The sequence below is a fragment of the Squalius cephalus genome (genome assembly GCF_949319135.1).
Source record: "Squalius cephalus genome assembly, chromosome: 1".
Classification (NCBI taxonomy): Eukaryota; Metazoa; Chordata; class Actinopteri; order Cypriniformes; family Leuciscidae; genus Squalius; species Squalius cephalus.
The window spans coordinates 11,817,329-11,836,606 of record NC_137122.1 but is presented as its reverse complement, the minus strand read 5'-3'; the positions used below and the strand labels follow the sequence as shown (position 1 = coordinate 11,836,606).

Below are 19,278 nucleotides of genomic sequence, written 5' to 3'. Positions count from 1 at the left end.
TAAAAAAGAGAAGCAAACAAGACTGGTGGAGGAACCAGTTCTGCTCCTCCTCTGAGTACCGAGGAAGGGAAACCTTTGGCCATCCTTGGGCATCCGAGGCATTGGAAGGGATCTGTGGAGGCATAGACCCATGTGCTTTAACCAGCAATGTGATTCCCCAAAAGTCTTTTGTAATATGAATTTTTTAAATACGCTTTTCTAATAAAAATGTAAGCAATTGTTAAATGAAGCTGAAGCATGTCGTAAATGCTTTTAAAGGGGTGGTATAATGCCCTTTTCACAAGACGTAAAATAAGTCTATGATGTCCCCAGAGTGTGTATGTGAAGTTTTAGCTCAAAATACCCCACAGATATTTTTATATAACATGTTAAAATTGTCACTTTTTGAGGGTGAGCAAAAACGGACCGTTTTGTGTCTGTTCCTTTAAATGCAAATGAGCTGCTGCTCCCAGCACAGAGGGCGGAGCTACAACAGCTTGCACTCACACAGACATGCAATGAAAATTTCAAAAACTTTTAGCCTTTAATGTTCAACCCGGATTCAGACAAAGATGGAGAGACTCAAGAAGTGACAACATGTAGAAGCAACAGGACATTTCTGAATGGTTAGTTGATGAATTTATGTAGCTTATGTGTAGATCTTCTAGTCATTGATTAGCATATTCTGTCATGATAATCTATAAATCGTGTTCCGGGGGTGGGGTTTATGTAAATTTTAGGGTTGGTGATGTCACTAACTCGGGAGGAATGTTGTGTAGTCTCTACCAGCCGTTTGTTGAAGTCCTTAAAAAGTGATTTCTTTAAAAGCAAATATCTCCCTTTGCTTTGACCTTTGAGCATTGCAACTTTGCAGATGTTGTTTATGCTCAAACAGCAACATTACACACTAACTAAAGTTAGAAAAGTGAAATCATAATCAACCACCCCTTTAAATGATTAAATGCCTGAATAATGTGACTAAAATATGTTGATTATGAAGCATATGCGTGAAATGAAATAGAAACTTTAATTTTCAGCATAAGCCACCTTCACATACACTACAACCAGCAAATAACTGAAGTTGGCTAAGTGAAGATTTTGTCAAAACACGTCAAAAACAAGCCAAACATGACACAAAACACATCTTTGATTGAAGCACTCGTTTAATTCTTAAGAGTGGTTTTCTTAAAGGGGACATATTATGCCCCCTTTCACAAGATGTAAAATAAGTCTCTGATGTCCCCAGGGTGTGTATGTGAAGTTTTAGCTCAAAATACACAACAGATCATTTTTTACAGCATGTTTAAATTGTCACTTTTTGGGGCTCAGAAAAACGCGCTGTTTTAGTGTGTGCCCTTTAAATGCAAATAAGCTGCTGCTGGACGGCACAGGGGGCGGAGCTTCATGAGCTTGCGCTCAGTCTGTCCAAGCGTGCCGCACAAGCCCTGAAAAGTGAAGCCAAAACGTCTTGATCGCCCCCCGGTGACTGGTCCTAGTATAGGTCATAAGCCCCGCCTCCCCGTGTTATTCAACGGGACGTGAGACCAACTAAACAATTAAATTACACTTCAAATATCTTTTTTCCAAAGGTGGTTTCTTTCATTTGCTGTCGTTTTTATCATGCTGATGTAAGTTCAAGTGTCTGTTTCAAAAATAAGTTGGTTTTTAGTTAGTTACGTGATGCGGTGGTGTAACGTCATGATTGACAGCTGTGATTGACAGGTTCTCTGAGTGAAGTAGTCACTGAAGCACCAATGGACATTTTTTTCGGGACTGAGGAGATTGTATTTACTTTATTTTAACAAGCCTCTTGTCGTACTGCAATCAATTTTTAAAAAAGTGTGCAGAATCCACTCTCCCTGAGCGCATTCTGCGAGAGTGAGGGCGGAGCGTTGATTTCACGGCTTTACTTCCTGCTCACGACTGCGCAGGTCTGGTCCCGAGATCGCTACTGCGCAGACTCAAGTTCCAATATGTCAGCGCCATATCGGGACACTAGCGGCTTCAGTTCTCATCAATGGAAGAGAGCGAAGGGGCGTCGTCCATCTTTTGTTACAGTCTATGAGTCTGTCTCAGGACAATATCACCTCACGGAATGATGATAATATCAGAAACTCTCAGTAACGGTGTTCACTTCGACCCGGAGTTGGACAATAATGCCTACAGATTCAGAGTGCTGTATGAAGTTGGAACAGGTATAGTTTAGTTTAATTACGGTTATAACGTATTTGTCATCTGCTTGTATGTATCCACTATTAATATTAATAGCCTACAAGTCTGCCGTTTCGGACCAGGTCCGAATGATGATCAAACTGATGAGTTTAATAAAGTTTATTGTACATCACACAAAAGATGAAGCGTCAGTTTTACTTCAGAAAATCACTGTAAGAGCTGAGTAAACACAGTAAGTTATAAGAAGTGTGCAAGTACATAAACGAATTTCGGTAGAGTTGAGGGAGCATTTTCTTTAAAAACTAAATAATTCCACCTCGTCTTCAGCGGCTGCCTCAGATTTTGGGAGTAAATAGAGAGAGCTATGTGGATTAATACATCCAGCCACACAACACCTACAACGCTTGGGAGACATTCTCGTCAGTGCAGCAGCTGTGAACTTGATCAAGGCGGGTCTATGTTGAAACGGCAGTGTCTGTCAACACTCGTCGGGGGCGGGGCCTGTGCTGTAGTGACGTCACTAAAGCCGCATTATGAAAACAGGTCGTTGGGAGACACTGCTGATGATTTATGGGGATTAATAAAAAATGAGTGAGTGGATTTGTATCACTATTGGGTGGTTGTCTACACACACTGCCAACACACATTTATGTCCAAACAGCATGCAAAAGTGAATTTTGCATAATAGGTCCCCTTTAAGTCAACACATGAAAACTATGAAAAAACAGCATGACAATCATTGATCCCATCATTGATGAATCTCTAACATTTAGTTAATTTAGAATTATTAGCCTCTGAGGTGTGTCTGTCCATCGCTCAGGTGAAGCAATTATAGCAATAAATGACCTCTAAATGTCTTAAAACCAAAGATTGGGCATTGATGGTGGACTGGTGTTGAATCCAGTTGTTTGACAATTGATTTTTGGTGTCATGTTGAATGTGCATGTTTGCATAACTTTGTATTATACATGACTCATAAGAAAATCTATGTTGGTCCCTTATTTTATGTGACATCAAAATTCTAAGAGAGAGGTTTTACAACCAGCTGTTGTAACATACAGTATGATTTATCATCGAGGTCCTCATGATGATGTCTCGTCCCTACTTTGCATCCCTGGATCTTATGTCATAAACCACAAAAGCAACAGCAGCCACGCCCACCAGAGCAGTGATAACCAATCGGGTCACAGGTTCAGTAAAACCACAACAGTAGATTTCTAAAGGAAAAAATTAGAACTTCAGTTTAAAAAAAAATAATAATAATTACTGTAATTTATATTACTGTAGTTACCAAAGAAACGCTGACATACCAGGACATGGCTGACAGAATTGACTGATGTCCAGATGTTTGGTGTGGTTTCTGATGGGATTGTTGAGCACACAGCTGTAGGTGTTTGTATCCTGACTTTCCACCTCCAGATGTAAAGAGATGCTGCTTCTGAGATCAGACACACTGATGCTGGACAATAAACTGTTTCCTTTGTACCAGGAGAGAGTCACATGATTCACATTCAACACTGAACACAGCAATGAACAATTTGATGATGACGATGATGACGAAGAACATTGTGAAGAGTCTCTGGTGATGGCAGGAACAGGCAGACGAGCTGGAGAATAAACAGAAATAATCACTTTTGGCTAATACACCAATGTATTTGTAAAATACAGAAAAATATTTATTTAAGAAATTAATCATTTGCAGTAATCACTGGGTATCAATTGACACTGTATCTGTGTCCGAATTCAGAGGCTGCGTCCTTCGACGGCCACATTTGAAGGCCGACTGTGTCACTGTGGCACAATGAATTCTGTTCCAATTCAAAGTGCATTTCACGGGTAGCCTAATGAATGATTCAACAGATGGATCCTGTGCGGCCTCCCTTATCCCAGAATTCATTGCGCGCCAGTGACAAAAGTATTTTTTTTTTTTGAGAAATTGCCAAATTACACCTTAGACACACATCTGGTACCAGATGTGGGCTGGATCTGGGCTGTCTGGGATTTTAAATGTAAGTATTAGGTTCTACTTACTCGAATAATGTAATGTATCTAAAGATACTAATTTAAAAGTGAAAAAATATATATGTATAAAGTGGTTAAAATGTTGACATTTTACCAAGATACGATTTTATTTTGTTTATACTCGACACAAATATAAAGTATCCTCAACAAACTCGTCTCCATACCAGCGTAATGACTCCAATCTTCAACCAGATGAACTGGATAATATTCTGAATGTTCCAATCCAATCTGACTTCTGACCTGTAATGCTGCCTGGATCATAATCATACACTGTTTGCGCGTTGGCCAGAGGAGAACTGAGCGACTGAGCCTGGGTTATTATTTTTTTTCGGTTTTGTCACTATTGGCTTTTGGCTTGCTTAGTTGGGGGCATTTATTTGAATATTTAATATTATTACATGGCTTGGTTAAATTCTAATGTAAAATGCAGTGTGTTATTTCTTGATAACAGACCACTGCTAAGTATAACACACTGTTGCCATGAAAAATAGAGCGTTGCTATGGACGCAGGATTCTAACCATAGAGACGGAACAGACTATTTTCTTTAGCGGAAGCAATACAATCCTTTTTAAATCAATATTTTGTGTCAAATTATTGATTTATTTGGTGGGTAGCCATGTAATAAGCAGGATAATGTAGAGCGAGGCGGTTGTTATAGCGAATACTACATTTTTAATTTTAAATTTTTTTTTACAACAAAGCTTACTTCAGCTGGACTGTAACGCTATTTTCTTCTGGAAACAAACTTTGTTGCATTATTTTCCTGTTATCTCTGGAAAGCTGCTTTGAAACATTCTGTATTGTAAGAAAGAGCAATCCAAATAAAGGTTTTAAAAAGTAGGTTTTCCAGAAAAATAAAAAGGAAGAAAGTCCATTCAGGCAAAAATTGAAAACCAAATGCACGTGACTCGGCATGAGCCCTCGAAAATGAAGTTTCTTGAACTGAAACATCTCAGTTCTAGAAACTGTAGCAATAACAATACTAACATGAACACATCCTACATACAGTAGGTGAACACATCCTAAGACCAATGCTACAAAAAATGAACAAATTGTTGATTCTGTATCTCATCCCATCTATTTTATTATTTTAAATCATATTTCAATATTGTGGTTTTGTACCTATAAAATAATTTGAAATGGACTTTACTCACAATAGACGGTAAGATTAAATCTCCTGACTTGGTCTCCTGCTCCTCCCTTGATGTTTAATTCATAAGCTCCAGTGTCTGTGGTTCTGGTGTTTGTGATGGTCAGAGATCCAGTGTGATTCAGCTTCAGTCTGTCTTTGAATCTCCCATCAGGACCATCGAATAATGAGATCTGTCTGGCATCTATGAGAGCTACGAGAGCACCTTGATCTCCAAACTTCCACAGTATCTTATTTCTCGGTAGTATAGTAACACCAGGCTCTAGAGTGACTGAATCTCCCTCCGTCACTGACACGGACTTCACCGCATCTATATCACCAAACACACCTGCAAAACAAAACAAACTTATAGACAAATGAGCACTAACCACTACTACTTTAACTTTAAATCGAGCACACAAACACACACACATAGGCCTAAGGATTATACACACATATAAAAGTCTACAGAATTACATACAGTAGATTAAATTGTTAGATAATAACGACAAAACAAAAGACATTTACAAAGGTATCTAAATAACAGATGTGTTTTAGCTAATAAAAAAGGTACGTTGCTTAGAGGACATAGTAGTTTTTTTTTTCTGTATTACTGAAGCCATGATATGCTTACCATCGGGATTCCACAAACAACAGAGCAGAGCAAACAGACGAAGCATTTTCCTCAAAAGTTTGCAGACGTCTGCAGTAGCTACTAGCCTATCAATCGGCATTAATCTCCTGAAAACTCTTCAAAGCCCACAAGTTTTGTAATTAAAAGAGAACAAAAGTTGTATGAAGTGATGCTTGTGAAAGTCAGCAGTCAGAATAAACTCCTGCGCTGGTCTTGTGTCGAGTTACACGAATAAAACCACAAAGCACGACGTCATTTCCCTTTTATTAGAGATAGTTGTAATAGGAAATGAGAAAACAATCCTTTTGCTTTAGTTTCTGAAATGCGTGCTATATAAGATATGATAATAACTGAAGAGTGTACACGTGAAAAAATCCACCTGTAGTAAATTTAGTAGCCTATTTACTATAGTAAAATGTAGTAAATTGTAGTATACTGTAGACTATTATAGTATTTACTGCACTTTATTACAGCATGGCAGGGCTCTCAAGTTTTGAAGACAGACGAGAGTGACATCCCCCCCCCCCCCCCATAATAACTAATATTATTATTAGTGTTTTTGTTGTTGTTATTAATAATTGCTCATATACCAAATACAAAGTATTTATTCAATTTCTGCATGCGTGCGTGTGTGTGAGAGAGAGACAGAGAGAGAGAGATAGAGAGATAGAGATAGAGATAGAGATAGATTATAAGTGGTGTTGTTTATTGTAAGTGTTTGTTGCCTTTTTGGACTTGTTGCCTTCCACCTGCAATGTCTCTTCCTCCTCTAATGGGTCTACCGTTTTCGCCACTTTCTCTGGGCCAGCATCCTCTAACCTGGCCTTTTTAGGGGACTTTCCTCTCAGGGCGAATGAGAGGATGATTAATTGCTTTTTACCTGACATCTTTGAAAGACAGATGCAATGATTAATGCATACATGGCCAGGATATAATTATAAAATATGACATGATTTTAAAAGTGACCTATAACATCGACTATGCAATACACTTTAATTTATTTAGTGCTAATAAAATTATTAAGCCTATTTGGAGAGAGAGATGTTTATAATGTGACTATGTCAGTCATCGTGTGATAACGAATATATGACTATGACTGTTGTCAGTGAACAGACTGTAAAACTGTTGGCTAAGTTACAGACATTGATGAAAAACTGATGCTATCTGGGAAACATTCTCTAACAGCAGTCAAGTTGTCACTATTTGTGTCAAACAAGTTGTGAATTTGTTGTAACATTAAAACAGGAGATCATGACTTACTCTGTGCTCAAAGTGATGCTCGGAGTGATTTTCTCTATGGGTGAACGAAACTTTCGTGCAGAATCACGTGAAAAATTCCAGAATATGCTTTTTTTTTCATTGGTTGTTGCATTAAATCTTACCCAGATACAATAGTGCTATTTTCTGATTGGCTATTGTGTGGCCCCACAATACTGATTGGCTATTCTATTGATTGGCTGATGTAAGTGGCAGGCTCAACTAGAATTCCAGGGGAGACGCGCTTGATTCCTGCCGTTTCCATAGTGAGAACAGCGTGGCCAGAGAAATTTTGGGCGCTGCGGCATATTAAATATATTATAAATAGTTTTTCCACGTGAGAAATACAATGTGTGGCGGGAGTGCGTGACAAAAGACCGAAATGAGTGACTGTCACGCTCAATGCGTGACACTTGAGAGCCCTGTGTCCCGCTGGCAGTGTTTCAGAGCTCCGTATGTTAATGGAGCGTTTCATAGTGTTTGAACTTGGACTCAAATATAAAGAAATGCGGTCAGTGCTTAACTCAAGGAGTTCAGTAGCCTGGGAAAACCCAGACAACTTCCGGCAAATTTGATTTGCTCTGCAAGTAGTCTGGCAAAGAGCTCATTCAAGCCCATTTCCATGCCGTCGAAATCGCGGCACCAGTCAGAAACGTTAAGGCGGCCTTTACACGATGACGATCGCTCTGATTGGTTTTAGGTCTAGCCTATCCAATTGCGCCCAGAGGCATTTGAGTGACGTCCACTCCGTTGGTGAAGCGCACCAACTTTTAAATGCATTATTATATTCAAATTGCAAACACATGAGGACAGTCTCCATGAAAGACCCACTGGCAGATGAACGTGCTACTACATTTCTCTCCGAAACGGTAGGAAATTAAATTAGATTTAATAGAGGATTTTAACTGTGACAAGATGATTGACAGGGCAGTTTACGTGACAAGATGCACACGACAGATCCGTCCGATAAAGATGGCGAAGTAGTATGTCCCAAAGCTTGCCTACTTTTTTGCTACACATTCAAAAGTATTTTCTTCACAAAAAGAGTAGCCTACATACTTCTATGGCGTAGTGTAACTTAGGCGAATTGGGACGCAGCATATGGCTTTACACGATGACGATCGCTCTGATTGGTTTTAGGAGTTTTAGGTCTATCCAATTGACCTTTCGCCGAGCCCCGCCCCCCTTAGTTACTGTTGCTACGTCCGACAAACAAATGGTCAAACACGACCAGAAGAGGTATACCCGTGCGTGTCAGTGACCATTTTTGGAGCAATACCTCCGCGATATCCTCCAGATCGAGACAAAAGGGGTTACAGTATGCAGTGGAGGGATATATTCAAAATATAAAAATACGCAATGAAGGAGACACGACTACTATCTACGTCTCTATCGAGGCTAATGCTTACCAGTGTTCATACACAGCATTTGTGATATGACAAAGAACGAGGAATCAAGTGTTTAAAAGCATTGAAAGACACTTACTGTTGTGTTTTTGTGTGAAAGAAAAAACTCTCTGAAAATAAAAGTGCTGTCAGCAATAATTTCTTATGTGTGTTTTTTTTCGCATAACACAATGACTAACATTTTAAATGCTGCAAAACACATGGGAGTTAACGTATATTCCCGATGCTGTAGTTTATTTGATCAGTCACTATATCATTAATCAAGCTTAATTTGACTTGCAGGGTGAACTGAAAGCTTTTACAATCTTTTAGCTATAACTTATATCATTGACAAAAGTATGTGGTGCATTTTCTTCCAAAAATGATTTTCTTTCTCAAATTCATGCTTCAAGTTGACAAAGCACAATAAACGAAATCACACAATAACTGTTTAACCAGACATAGCCTTAATTTGCATCTAAATAACTTTCCTTGATTGTCTTTCATAATGCACTTACCATAATATTTATTAGGGGGGCAACGGATCACAAAAATCGCGGTTGAGACCATAATATTTATTAGTGGGGCAACGGATCATAAAACTCGCGGTTCAGACAATATTATGTTTGAGTTACAGATAGGATAGTTTTTCAGATCAGAAAAACAAAACAAAAAAAACTTTAAGTAGCCATCGATACCACAGCCAGCAGACGTATTTATGCTTCGTAATGTTCGACACATTTAACTGGGAGTGGGGCCGTCCACACTGTTTGTGTTTTCGGCTTTGGGAATGGAAAGAACACAACTCCTCCAGACAATCTCTCGGGGTATCTAGTGTCCGATTTACAAACGCCATGGGCGCACGCTTCACCATCTTGCTAATGTTTGTCGGACCTGCTCACATAGTAACGGTTGCTATGATGTGTGATTGGACAATGGCCGTTTTGGGGGAGGGGCCGGCGAAAGGTCAATTGCGCCCAGAGGCATTTGAGCGACGCCCCTTTGGAAATGAGTTATTAAAGAAGCTTTGCCAGACCATAACTCAGTTACTACTGAGAATGGTCTGGTTTTAACCAGGCTAGGGGTTCAGTGAAGTTGGCAATATTCACATAGGCTATTCGAACTTCCCTATTCTTGAGCTAAACGTTGTTAAAACACAAACGACACCTATTTACAATCACAGTAACCTAGACAACGAGCTACAACCCAATTCTCATCAAAACGAGCTTTATAATGTTCATTTGTCTCTGTAACCAGACGAATGAGAGACAAGTCCAAATAAGGGGCCGTCTGCAAAGTGCAAATCCCCAAACCCTTCTGCACATTTTATATTATTAAACATATCCAATAGCTTCACTGTGACGCACTGTACTGTCACCAAATTCAGTTCACACATCACTGCTCTCCTGCTGGTTATACTACATTACTTAGTTTGATAAAAAATGCATAATTTTTATGATTATTATGAAATAAAATCAATAACTTCACCCTTTTTAGAAAAAAATATCAAATAACTGTACAGTGTAATGCCATCAAATTCAGTAAGCAAATAATGCAAAAGCTGTGTACAATACCAATATAATTTGTGTAAAGAATAGGCTTACTTATTTTTTATGTGCAATTACTTCCCAAACTAAGTGTTGTAGGCAGGCCCGGCTCCAGATATGAGATGAAAGGTGGACCAAGTGATATTCCAGGTGGGCCGGTGTATTTATCTATATATACTTTATATATATACACTGTTAGACTTTTCAAGGGTTTTTTACAGTAACTTACTGGCAACACTGTTGCCAGTAAGTTACTGTAATTAAGAGTTACAGTACCAAACCGTATTTCAGTTTTGTGTAAATACAGTGCATTACTGTAAAAACGAAGCTAATCAGTACAGTGCATTACTGTAAAAACTAAGCTAATCAGTACACTACTGTAATTATTTTTATTTGTACTAAATATAAATTAGATTTGATAATTTTGATATATGATTAATTTTATTTTTTATCCCACATAAGTACTACTTTCATACAAATCAATTAGACAAAGTTATCACAAAATACCATTTTTTTATTTAAAACATTTCGTATATATCACAAAATAAACATGCCAATGCTGGAAATGATGTGTGAAATTTTTACACATTAATGGGTGAGTTTAGAGACAACATTTTTTTGTGTTAATTTTAACTCATTCATTGTGTTAATGATTTTAACAAAGTAAATATGTCAGAGTTAGCACAAAGATGTGTAAACGTGTTATATTAACACATTATGTGCTGTCCTTCACTGCAAACATTTTTGAAAACATACATAAAACCATAAACAAAACATTAGCATTTGACTAAATGAATGTAGAGTCATTGGTTGTTTAGCTTATACAAGTATTATAATGAAATATCAACCATTACATTCATAAAACTGCAGAATATAAATAAATTAAGCATTCAAAAAGGAAATGTCCAAAACAGGACAAAACACAGTTCTTTTCACAATACATGACACATAACCCCACCTTAAAAATAATTTCACTTATTTCCAAAAATGTGTTGGATTCATGTACACTGGTGGCCAAAAGAAGTATTTAAGTGTCTTAATGTTTTTGAAAGAAGTCTCTTTGATGCTCAAGAAACATTTCTTATTATTATCAATGTCTGACTGTCTACTCCATCTTTTCTACAGCATAGGAGTAAAAATCATCATCAAAATAATCTTTAAAAAGCCAACACAATGTTTTTGTCCACCTTTGTGAATAAATGAACTTCTCCAAAGATTGGTTCCTGTTCAGAACTTGATTGACAACATCAGAATGTTCCCTGGTCTGCATGCGTGCCCACAAACACAAATGTACTCAGTCCTTCAGAGGAGATCCCGGTTCCAAAACTATATGAGAGAGAGAGAGAGAGAGAGAGAGAGAGAGAGAGAGAGAGAGAGAGAGAGAATATTAGTGTCACATTATTTTTAACCTCCTTTTTTGTTAATTTTTATTATTATTTTCACAAAAACTTAAGAATATATATTTGTAAACAGCTTTTGTCAATAAATAGCATACAAAAGAACTAAATTAAATTATGCCAGATTAAATTTTAATACTTACAAATCCTAAATTCTGTCCAAAAATGCTGAGATCCATAGAAAAAAACGACTGAAATCGATGATTTTAGCCCATTTTAGCTTGTCTGCAGTGAAGGAGTACCTGTTTGAGACAAATACACAGTGAGATACATGCAAGAAATCACTGTGTGATGTTCGTTCTCCTTCCTACAGTATAACCCACCTGTGCGCTGATATTAGGACCTTCCTAGTCAGGTGGGACTGCAATGGTAGAGTCTTCTGGCTAATAAAATATCAAAATAATGCAAAAATATAAACTTAAGTTGTTTAGAATGCTAGATTTGGTATGAATGAATTAGTGAGAGTTTTACTGCAGTGTTTACCTGGATACATTTAATCTGGTGAGACTGAACAAAGACAATGGTCCATCTTCTGATTGGTTCATTTGCTGTGTAATAAAGTTAGACATAATGCAAAGGTCACTTATTTGATATAAAGTTTATAGAGATTTTATAAGATATTGTAAGCTACCTAGTCTGCACCAGTGGCTCAAAGCAATTTTCACATAGCGTATGCTAATCATTTCAGCAAACTTATCTCAAAATATATCACAAATGGGCTGCTTTACCTCTGGAATCTTGCTAAGTCACTGGCGCGAATTGGCGCTTTGTTGCAGTTGCCTTTAAACACAAAAATGGAAGTATATATTAAATTCCATTAAAAAAACTATAATATGGTAACGTTATAGTTTGAAAAATAATGCTAAAACTATAAAGGTTCTCATCAGTAGGCCAACATTAGGCTATAAACAGAATTTCACATTAGTTTATTCACATTTATTGTTTATGTAAACGCGTTGCTCGTTGGCATATTTTAACTCGACAATTCAATCTAACAAAGTGTGTAAAATGAAACGTTAGCTCAGTTTACCATGGTAAAGTTCGTTACCGCCATGTTGACGACGAGTAACGTTAGGCTAACGTTAACGTTATAACATTAAACTGGGCACAATCCTGTCAACACACACAGAAGTTTTTTTTTTTTTTTTTTTTTTTTTTACCTTGCTTGCTGATCTCTCTCTCGGTGAAGTGAATTCCGTCTCTTCCCCGGGCCAGACACGAACGTCGCGATCCAACAAAACACAGACCCCATTACCTACACTGGATGCTCTGACGCGCCACGACAAATCCCAGACAGTGATGCGACGCGGCCGTTATATTTCTGACGTAGTCCGATACGAGTCCAAGCGCTCGCGCTATTTCTGACAAGGGACAAACAGGTTTGCATTTAAAGGTCCGGTCGCTTCAATGTGTCCAATATAGACAGCCTCTGGCTATTATAGCGTTGTAGACACGCGGTGTAAGGCAAAAATTAGGAAATAAAAAGCACGGTGGAATGGTGCCAGCCAGAGAGGCAGTTACGTCAAATACAGTAGTATACAGCAAATTTAAAAAATACAGTAAGTCTCTGTATGTGGTGTTAGACGTCACAGAAAATTCCCATGATGCAATGGGAATCACAGTTATTTACTGTAAAGAGAAATAGCAGTATAATACTGGGGGATTTAAAGTAAATAACTGTAGAAATTACAGAAAAGTCTAACAGTGTAGATAAAAATGGTTAACATGTTTATTTTTACATTCTCTCTTTTTGCATTTGTAATATTTTTTGATCCCTTAACAGATCTTGTATCAATTAAGTAACTTTAGATTTGATAAAAAGGGGCAGTTCTTTTAAAATAACTATTTACATCAACTAAAACAAACTTGTTACAAACTTTATTTACAAACTTATGTAGGCCTATATTTAGGATTTTATTTTTTTTAACCACACAATCTTGAATCAGTTTAGTGTCTTTAGATTTGAGGAAAACAGGGCAGGTCCTGAAAAAGATCTACTTCTATCACTATAAAATTTACTTGCCTGAAAAAATAGTGCAGGGAGCCTGACAAGTCAAAGAATCTTTTAGCACAAGGTTCACTTTGAATCGCATGTATGACAGTGAGGTTAGGTGGTTAAAGCAGTGGATGCAGGGGATATGCCTGCCCAACCTTTGGGACAGAATTGCTGCATCTTTGAGTGGGTGTATTTGTGCTTTTGACACCATCGGAAGCTGCAGATGAACCCGACTCATCCATTTCTCCGACCTCATTGCCGCGAATGGATGCCCAGATAGCAATTACATCTGGCCCGGATCCGTTTTAAGCCCCTTGCCTCCGTTTCTATCTTAGAGACGTTTTCTGATTGTGAACCAGATCCGTGCCAGATAGAGGTTTCAGCTTAAACATTCTAACTGCCATCAGTTCAGTATTTATATCATTTTACAGATCTGGCCCAGATCACTTTTCCCATAGGTAACCGAAAGACATTAGCTGTGTCTGACACTGATTTGGTCCAGATCTGCAATATGAATCTGAGCCGATACTGTTTTCACATAGGCTACACTGGTGTGGCCCGAATCTGTGATACATATCTGAGCCGACTGCATTTAAAAAAGGGCTAAAAACTGCTCTGGCCCATATCTGCAAAACGGATTTGAGCCAACACTGTTTTGACAGAGACTACCTGATGTGGACCACATCCGAAATACTTTTCTCAAACTGTGTGAAGAACTCCGTGGAATAAACATTCAAAACAACATGGTTACCTGTCTGCATATTTTTTTTTCTATCTAGAGCATGAGATAAATGCATTGTCATAAGCTGAGCAATATTATCAGTGTTTAAAAACAATACAGAAACATTTTGTGATGCTAGGTCCGTTACAGCACACACTGTAAAAAAAGTGTAATTTTACAGGTCTGTATTTGTTTACAGATTTTTACCGTTTTGTCATTATTACAGCAAATATCTGTAAAATAAAAGGCTGTGATTTAAAGGTCCACTGTTAAATTTGCAGGTAATTGCTTGTATTTTGGTTTTACAATTTTACGTTTTTTAAAATGAACTTGTCTGTATTTTTACAGAGTTATGTGTAATTTTACAGGAATTATTATAATATTTTACAGATTTTTTTTCTGTGAAATTAGAAAACAAAGTAAAGGTATATTGCGAAAATCATCATCTATTCAATATGTTTTCCGTACAGATTATTAAGCATGTGGGGGTTAAAGTGAGTTTTTTTTTTTTAGGTTAAATAATAGTATTTGTGCATACAGTACCCTACATAGGCTACAGTAGGCCTGTATTGAATTATTTTTTATTTCACATTTTATTTTATACTCATTTTGATCATTATTTCATTGTCTTATTCTCCCATAATTTCATGTATATTTTATGAATATTTTTTCCAAATCTCCGTTGCTGCACATTCAGGGCTTTGTGTGTGTGAGTGCGAGCGCGCGATGACGCAGATTCAAATTCGCCGCCATTACTTTTCCGCTGTTTACTCCCGCCCACAACGGTTAACGTTAGTCGAGTTTGGGCAAGCGGGAGATTTGAATTCAGTCTACTCTCGTGAAGTGGATTGTGAGATCAACAGTGGTTCAAAGCAATCGTATTCGTCAAGAGCAGCCGTGAGCAGGAGTTCTGTTTCAGTCAGTCCGTTTGAATTATTCGGAAATAACGCCCTTTTCTGTGAGCCTTGTTCGTCACGGCGGACATCATGCCAACCGATCACTGGCTGAGGTAAGAGTCTCATTATCCTAAGTTACATGTGAACGATATTTTATATTACATTTGTGTACGTTTACAGTTTTCAAGCTAATGCTATAGCATTCTTAAAGTATGTTCAGTCATAACTGGCGAGAGCTGGAGGGCAAAACACTGAAAATGTAGCATGCGTCTTTACATTTTCCATCAGTTTTAAGAAAGATCAGCTGAACCCACACCTCAAAAGACCTAAAACAAGCTTTCGTAGACTTGTTATACATATCAAAGTCCGTTTAATTGTGTATAAAATCTTTGTTAATTGTGTATAAAATCTTTGTTAATACGCGATAGTATCTGTCAGTAAATCAATCTCTTAAATGGCGGGACATTTTGAAACACCGTCTGGAAGCTCAAAACTCTTCTCTTAAAAAATATCCTCGGTTTTAATTATAGTAACCACGTTTTTGGCGTATTTTTATTACCATTTTTAATAACTACAGTTATACTACAAATACAAATAGGCCTACCATGTTTTTTGTTTTGTTTTCTTTGTGGTTAAACCATAGTTAATTTTCGTTAGGGTTAACATGGCTATCTCAAGACTGGTAAGAAAACGAATTCAGTAAATACTGTACTTGATGATACAGGAAAGCACATGCGACTAGAATATGAACACAACATGATAAATTGCATATTCTGGGTGCATCTGCTTGCCAACAGGTAGCTATGCATATATTAGGCTTATAAAATAAAAGTTGATAGAATGTTTGTGTTCTGATGAAGAATTTAACGTATCTACATTTTGGATGACCTGGGGTCATCATAGTAGCCTTTTCATAGGATACTTTTGATCATTGGTTATGAAAATTGCATTGATCCAGATGAACAGACAGTTAACTTACACCCCTAACGTTAAGTGTCTCGTCTCAGCTCAAAACTTCACTGTTAGCCTTTCCTGCTCAGCTTCCAGATCATAGTCAGGTTTTGCATTGTCTCAGTGGAACATATTCTTACATGTGTAAATGTAATACTGAGTGGTTCATTTTTTTTTATTTTTTTTTTTGTGATTTCAGGTCAAGTGGAAAGCAGAATGATCATGGCAAACAAGGTATGGGAAGAAGTAATTTAAAATATTGTAATGGCCGAGTCTTCTGATTCCATATGATTGCACTAAAAGTGGCAGAAAATTTAATTTGTTTTATACTGTATTTTCCCATGTGAATATTCATTTGATCCTTGTGAGGCCACTGTAGCTGCACAAGGCTTGGTTTTACTACAGTAAAACCACGATTGTGTTAGATTCCACCCATCTATTTAATTTTGTTTTTTTGTTTTTTTTGTAGTGTAACTAGGCTTTGTCATTTAGAAACATGACTTTTCCTATCACTTAATGACACATATCTCTACCTTTCATTGCAGCCAGAGGATCTGACGGTTGCTGCTTGTATCTCAGCCTACCTGATGGAAAATTCTTGCTGGATGAATGACCTTCACCTTCAACTCAACCTTGCCAAGACAGAACTGCTTATGGTTTCAGCCAAACCATCCTTGCTGTGTGATCCTGCTGATTTGCCTTATACAACATCAGAAAGATTCGGCCCTTCCAATCGGAGCCACACAACTCCTTGTCTAAGCTCTTGTTCTATCCACACTGGACTATTGTAATGCTCTCCTGGCAGGCCTTCCAGCATCAGTCAAACCTCTGCAACTGATCCAGATGCTGCAGCAAGACCTAAACTCACTGCTTCAGATCTATGTGTCTCCAGAAGCTTGTGTTCTGCAAGTGAACAGCGCCTTGTGGTGCCATCATCCCAAAGAGACACAAAATCACTTTCACTGACCTTTACCTGGACTGTTCCCTGCTGGTGGGATGACCGGCCCAACTCAACACATTTTCAAGAAACTGCTAAAGATCCATCTTTTCATAAACACTTGACACAATAATACTAAATCTTTGTTTTAATAAAAAAAAGAAAAATTGTGCACTGTGCTACACTAACTGGGACTTGTCACTGCACTTGTTGCTTCTATTGTTCTCTTAATTTTAAGTCACTTTAGATAAAATGTAATTGTAAATGTTTAAAATAAGTTATATTAGAGTATAAAGGTATACAGCAATTGTCTTTTAATGTGGATATTTTTACATGTTCTAAATTATATACTTAGCTTGTATTTCCTATCATTCACGTATCTTGATGTTCAGTGTTGTTTAATGAGTAATACTGTAAATGTGCAGGTATTCCGTACTTGTACGTTTAGTTAATTTAACAGAAATTGACTGTACATTTGCTATTATTAAGTACTTAAATAGAGATTGGTCGAAGTTGTAAAACGATCTGCAAAAATTAAAACTGTAAATATACAAACTTTGTATTTGAATTTATGTACTTATTGCATTTTTATACATAATTTCTTATTTTACACAGAAAAACTATGTGTTAAAAGATAATTACTGTAGATAGACAGAGCATTATTATAAAAGAACTTTATGTATGCCTAGGTAGCATAGGTTACTATGATACCCTAACTGACAAAAATGCCGAAAATAAGGCAAAAGGACAATCCAGTAGTGATTTAAGCGGAATCGTAACACATCCGGCACAGCGCCGGTAGGCGGAATCGTTTCACGCACCCGTTACGCATCTGTAACGGGATGATCAGGCGGTGCTGGATCGGCGCTGGCACATATCCGTAACAACCCCTAAAAACAGATCAGAAACGGCTTTGGCCCGATGTGCGTTTGGACTCAGGAACGAGTCCGTGAGGCGGATGCGGGACAGACCCGGCTCTATCGTTTTGCGATTGCGGCCCTGTTCCGTTACAGCGTCCAGTGGCTATCTGGGTGAGGAGGTGGTAGCTGTGTCCTGGAGAGCTAAAGTGGTTTTCTTTTGTCCTTTCGGAACAAGAAATCTGTACATGCATTTTATTAGGCTACTATAGTGTGGTAATCGAGTTCACTAACAGTTCTAATAAAGTTAATTAGCTGTTAACTGTCGTTTATTGCTTTATAATTCAGCACGTCCGTTTACCTCAAAGGTTGCGAAGTGAATGAGCTAAGTCTGTCTGTCTCGGAGGGAAAAAAAGAGGGGGTTGGGCAGAAATTAGAAAATAACGTATCTCGAGCTGAATTGAATACCACACCAGTTTTCTGATTGGCTGTTATGTGGTGTGGGGCCAGGGTGGGCCAAGCCTCTGATTGGGTGGGCCAGGTCCATCCTGGCCCCCCCGTGGAGCCGGGCCTGCTTGTAGGCCTATAACCAACATTAGAGCAGTGATGTGTGAACTAAATTTGGTGTGTTACAGTGAAGTTATTGAATATTTTTCATAATATAAAATGTGCAAAAGCAGTGTAATATGACCAGTGGGTCACCATTGATGTGTAAACTGAACTGGGTGGCACTACAGTTTGTAACATTGAAGTTAATGACTATTTTTGTATTTTTGACTATGAGTTGATGCTGTAGTTGTTTTTTGGGTTATATTGCACTTTGCAGATGGTCCCTTTGAATTGTCTCTCAGCCGCCTGCTCATAGAGATCCATTTAGCCTAAATTATAAAAGCCTGTTTTGATGAGAATTGGGTTGTAGCTCGTTGTCTAGGTTACTGTGATTGTAAATAGGTGTCGTTTGTGTTTTAACAACGTTTAGCTCAAGAATAGGGAAGTTCGAATAGCCTATTGCCAACTTCACTGAACTCCTTGAGTTAAGCACTGACCGCATTTCTTTATATTTGAGTCCAAGTTCAAACACTATGAAACGCTCCATTAACGTACGGAGCTCTGAAACACTGCCAGCGGCGGGACATTAAACAGGAAGTGTATGTCCGAGTGTCTGTCCGAGAAGTTTTGCGTGGGAACGCAAAAGATTAAAAAAAAAAAAAAAACAATTCTCCCAACCTAAAATTTTTTCCACCACCACGTCCCTTTAGGGGCTCCAAACTATTGTATTCACTAGAGAAAATTATTATAGAATTTTTTTAATGTGGGATATGTACCCTTAACCTACGGAAATTAACCATGGTTTTACTATAGTAAAACTGTAGGCACGGCATGTTTGATTTATGTAG

The 19,278-nt window shown here is 37.8% G+C and overlaps 1 protein-coding gene and 1 long non-coding RNA gene across 7 annotated transcripts; both read right to left on the bottom strand.

Moving 5' to 3' along the window:
- Positions 1-1,127: 1,127 nt before the first annotated feature.
- On the bottom strand, positions 1,128-6,133 carry LOC307169235 (natural killer cell receptor 2B4-like). The gene is made up of 4 exons (XM_079889748.1): positions 5,938-6,133; positions 5,329-5,652; positions 3,462-3,758; positions 1,128-3,368 (listed from the first exon to the last, which is right to left on the bottom strand). Exons 1-4 carry the CDS (start codon positions 6,035-6,037, stop codon positions 3,253-3,255), a joined length of 837 nt encoding a protein of 278 aa, XP_079745874.1. The 5' UTR covers positions 6,038-6,133; the 3' UTR covers positions 1,128-3,252.
- A 4,734-nt stretch (positions 6,134-10,867) lies between these two features.
- On the bottom strand, positions 10,868-12,794 carry LOC307161957. 6 transcript variants are annotated; one of them, XR_013821826.1, is made up of 5 exons: positions 12,684-12,794; positions 12,252-12,303; positions 12,007-12,071; positions 11,847-11,906; positions 11,723-11,765 (listed from the first exon to the last, which is right to left on the bottom strand). It is a non-coding gene; the product is annotated as an uncharacterized lncRNA (long non-coding RNA). The 6 variants fall into 6 exon arrangements; XR_013821827.1 differs by having other exon boundaries at positions 12,007-12,055; XR_013821829.1 differs by lacking the exon at positions 12,684-12,794 and adding an exon at positions 12,554-12,666.
- Positions 12,795-19,278: the final 6,484 nt, after the last annotated feature.

Coding starts and splice junctions, on each gene's coding strand:
- LOC307169235 (XM_079889748.1), bottom strand. CDS start 6,037: ATGCCGATTGATAGGCTAGTAGCTACTGCAGACGTCTGCAAACTTTTG. Junction 5,653..5,937: donor TTGTTTGTGGAATCCCGATG/GTAAGCATATCA, acceptor TTTGTTTTGCAG/GTGTGTTTGGTGATATAGAT. Junction 3,369..3,461: donor ATTCTGTCAGCCATGTCCTG/GTATGTCAGCGT, acceptor TTTTTCCTTTAG/AAATCTACTGTTGTGGTTTT.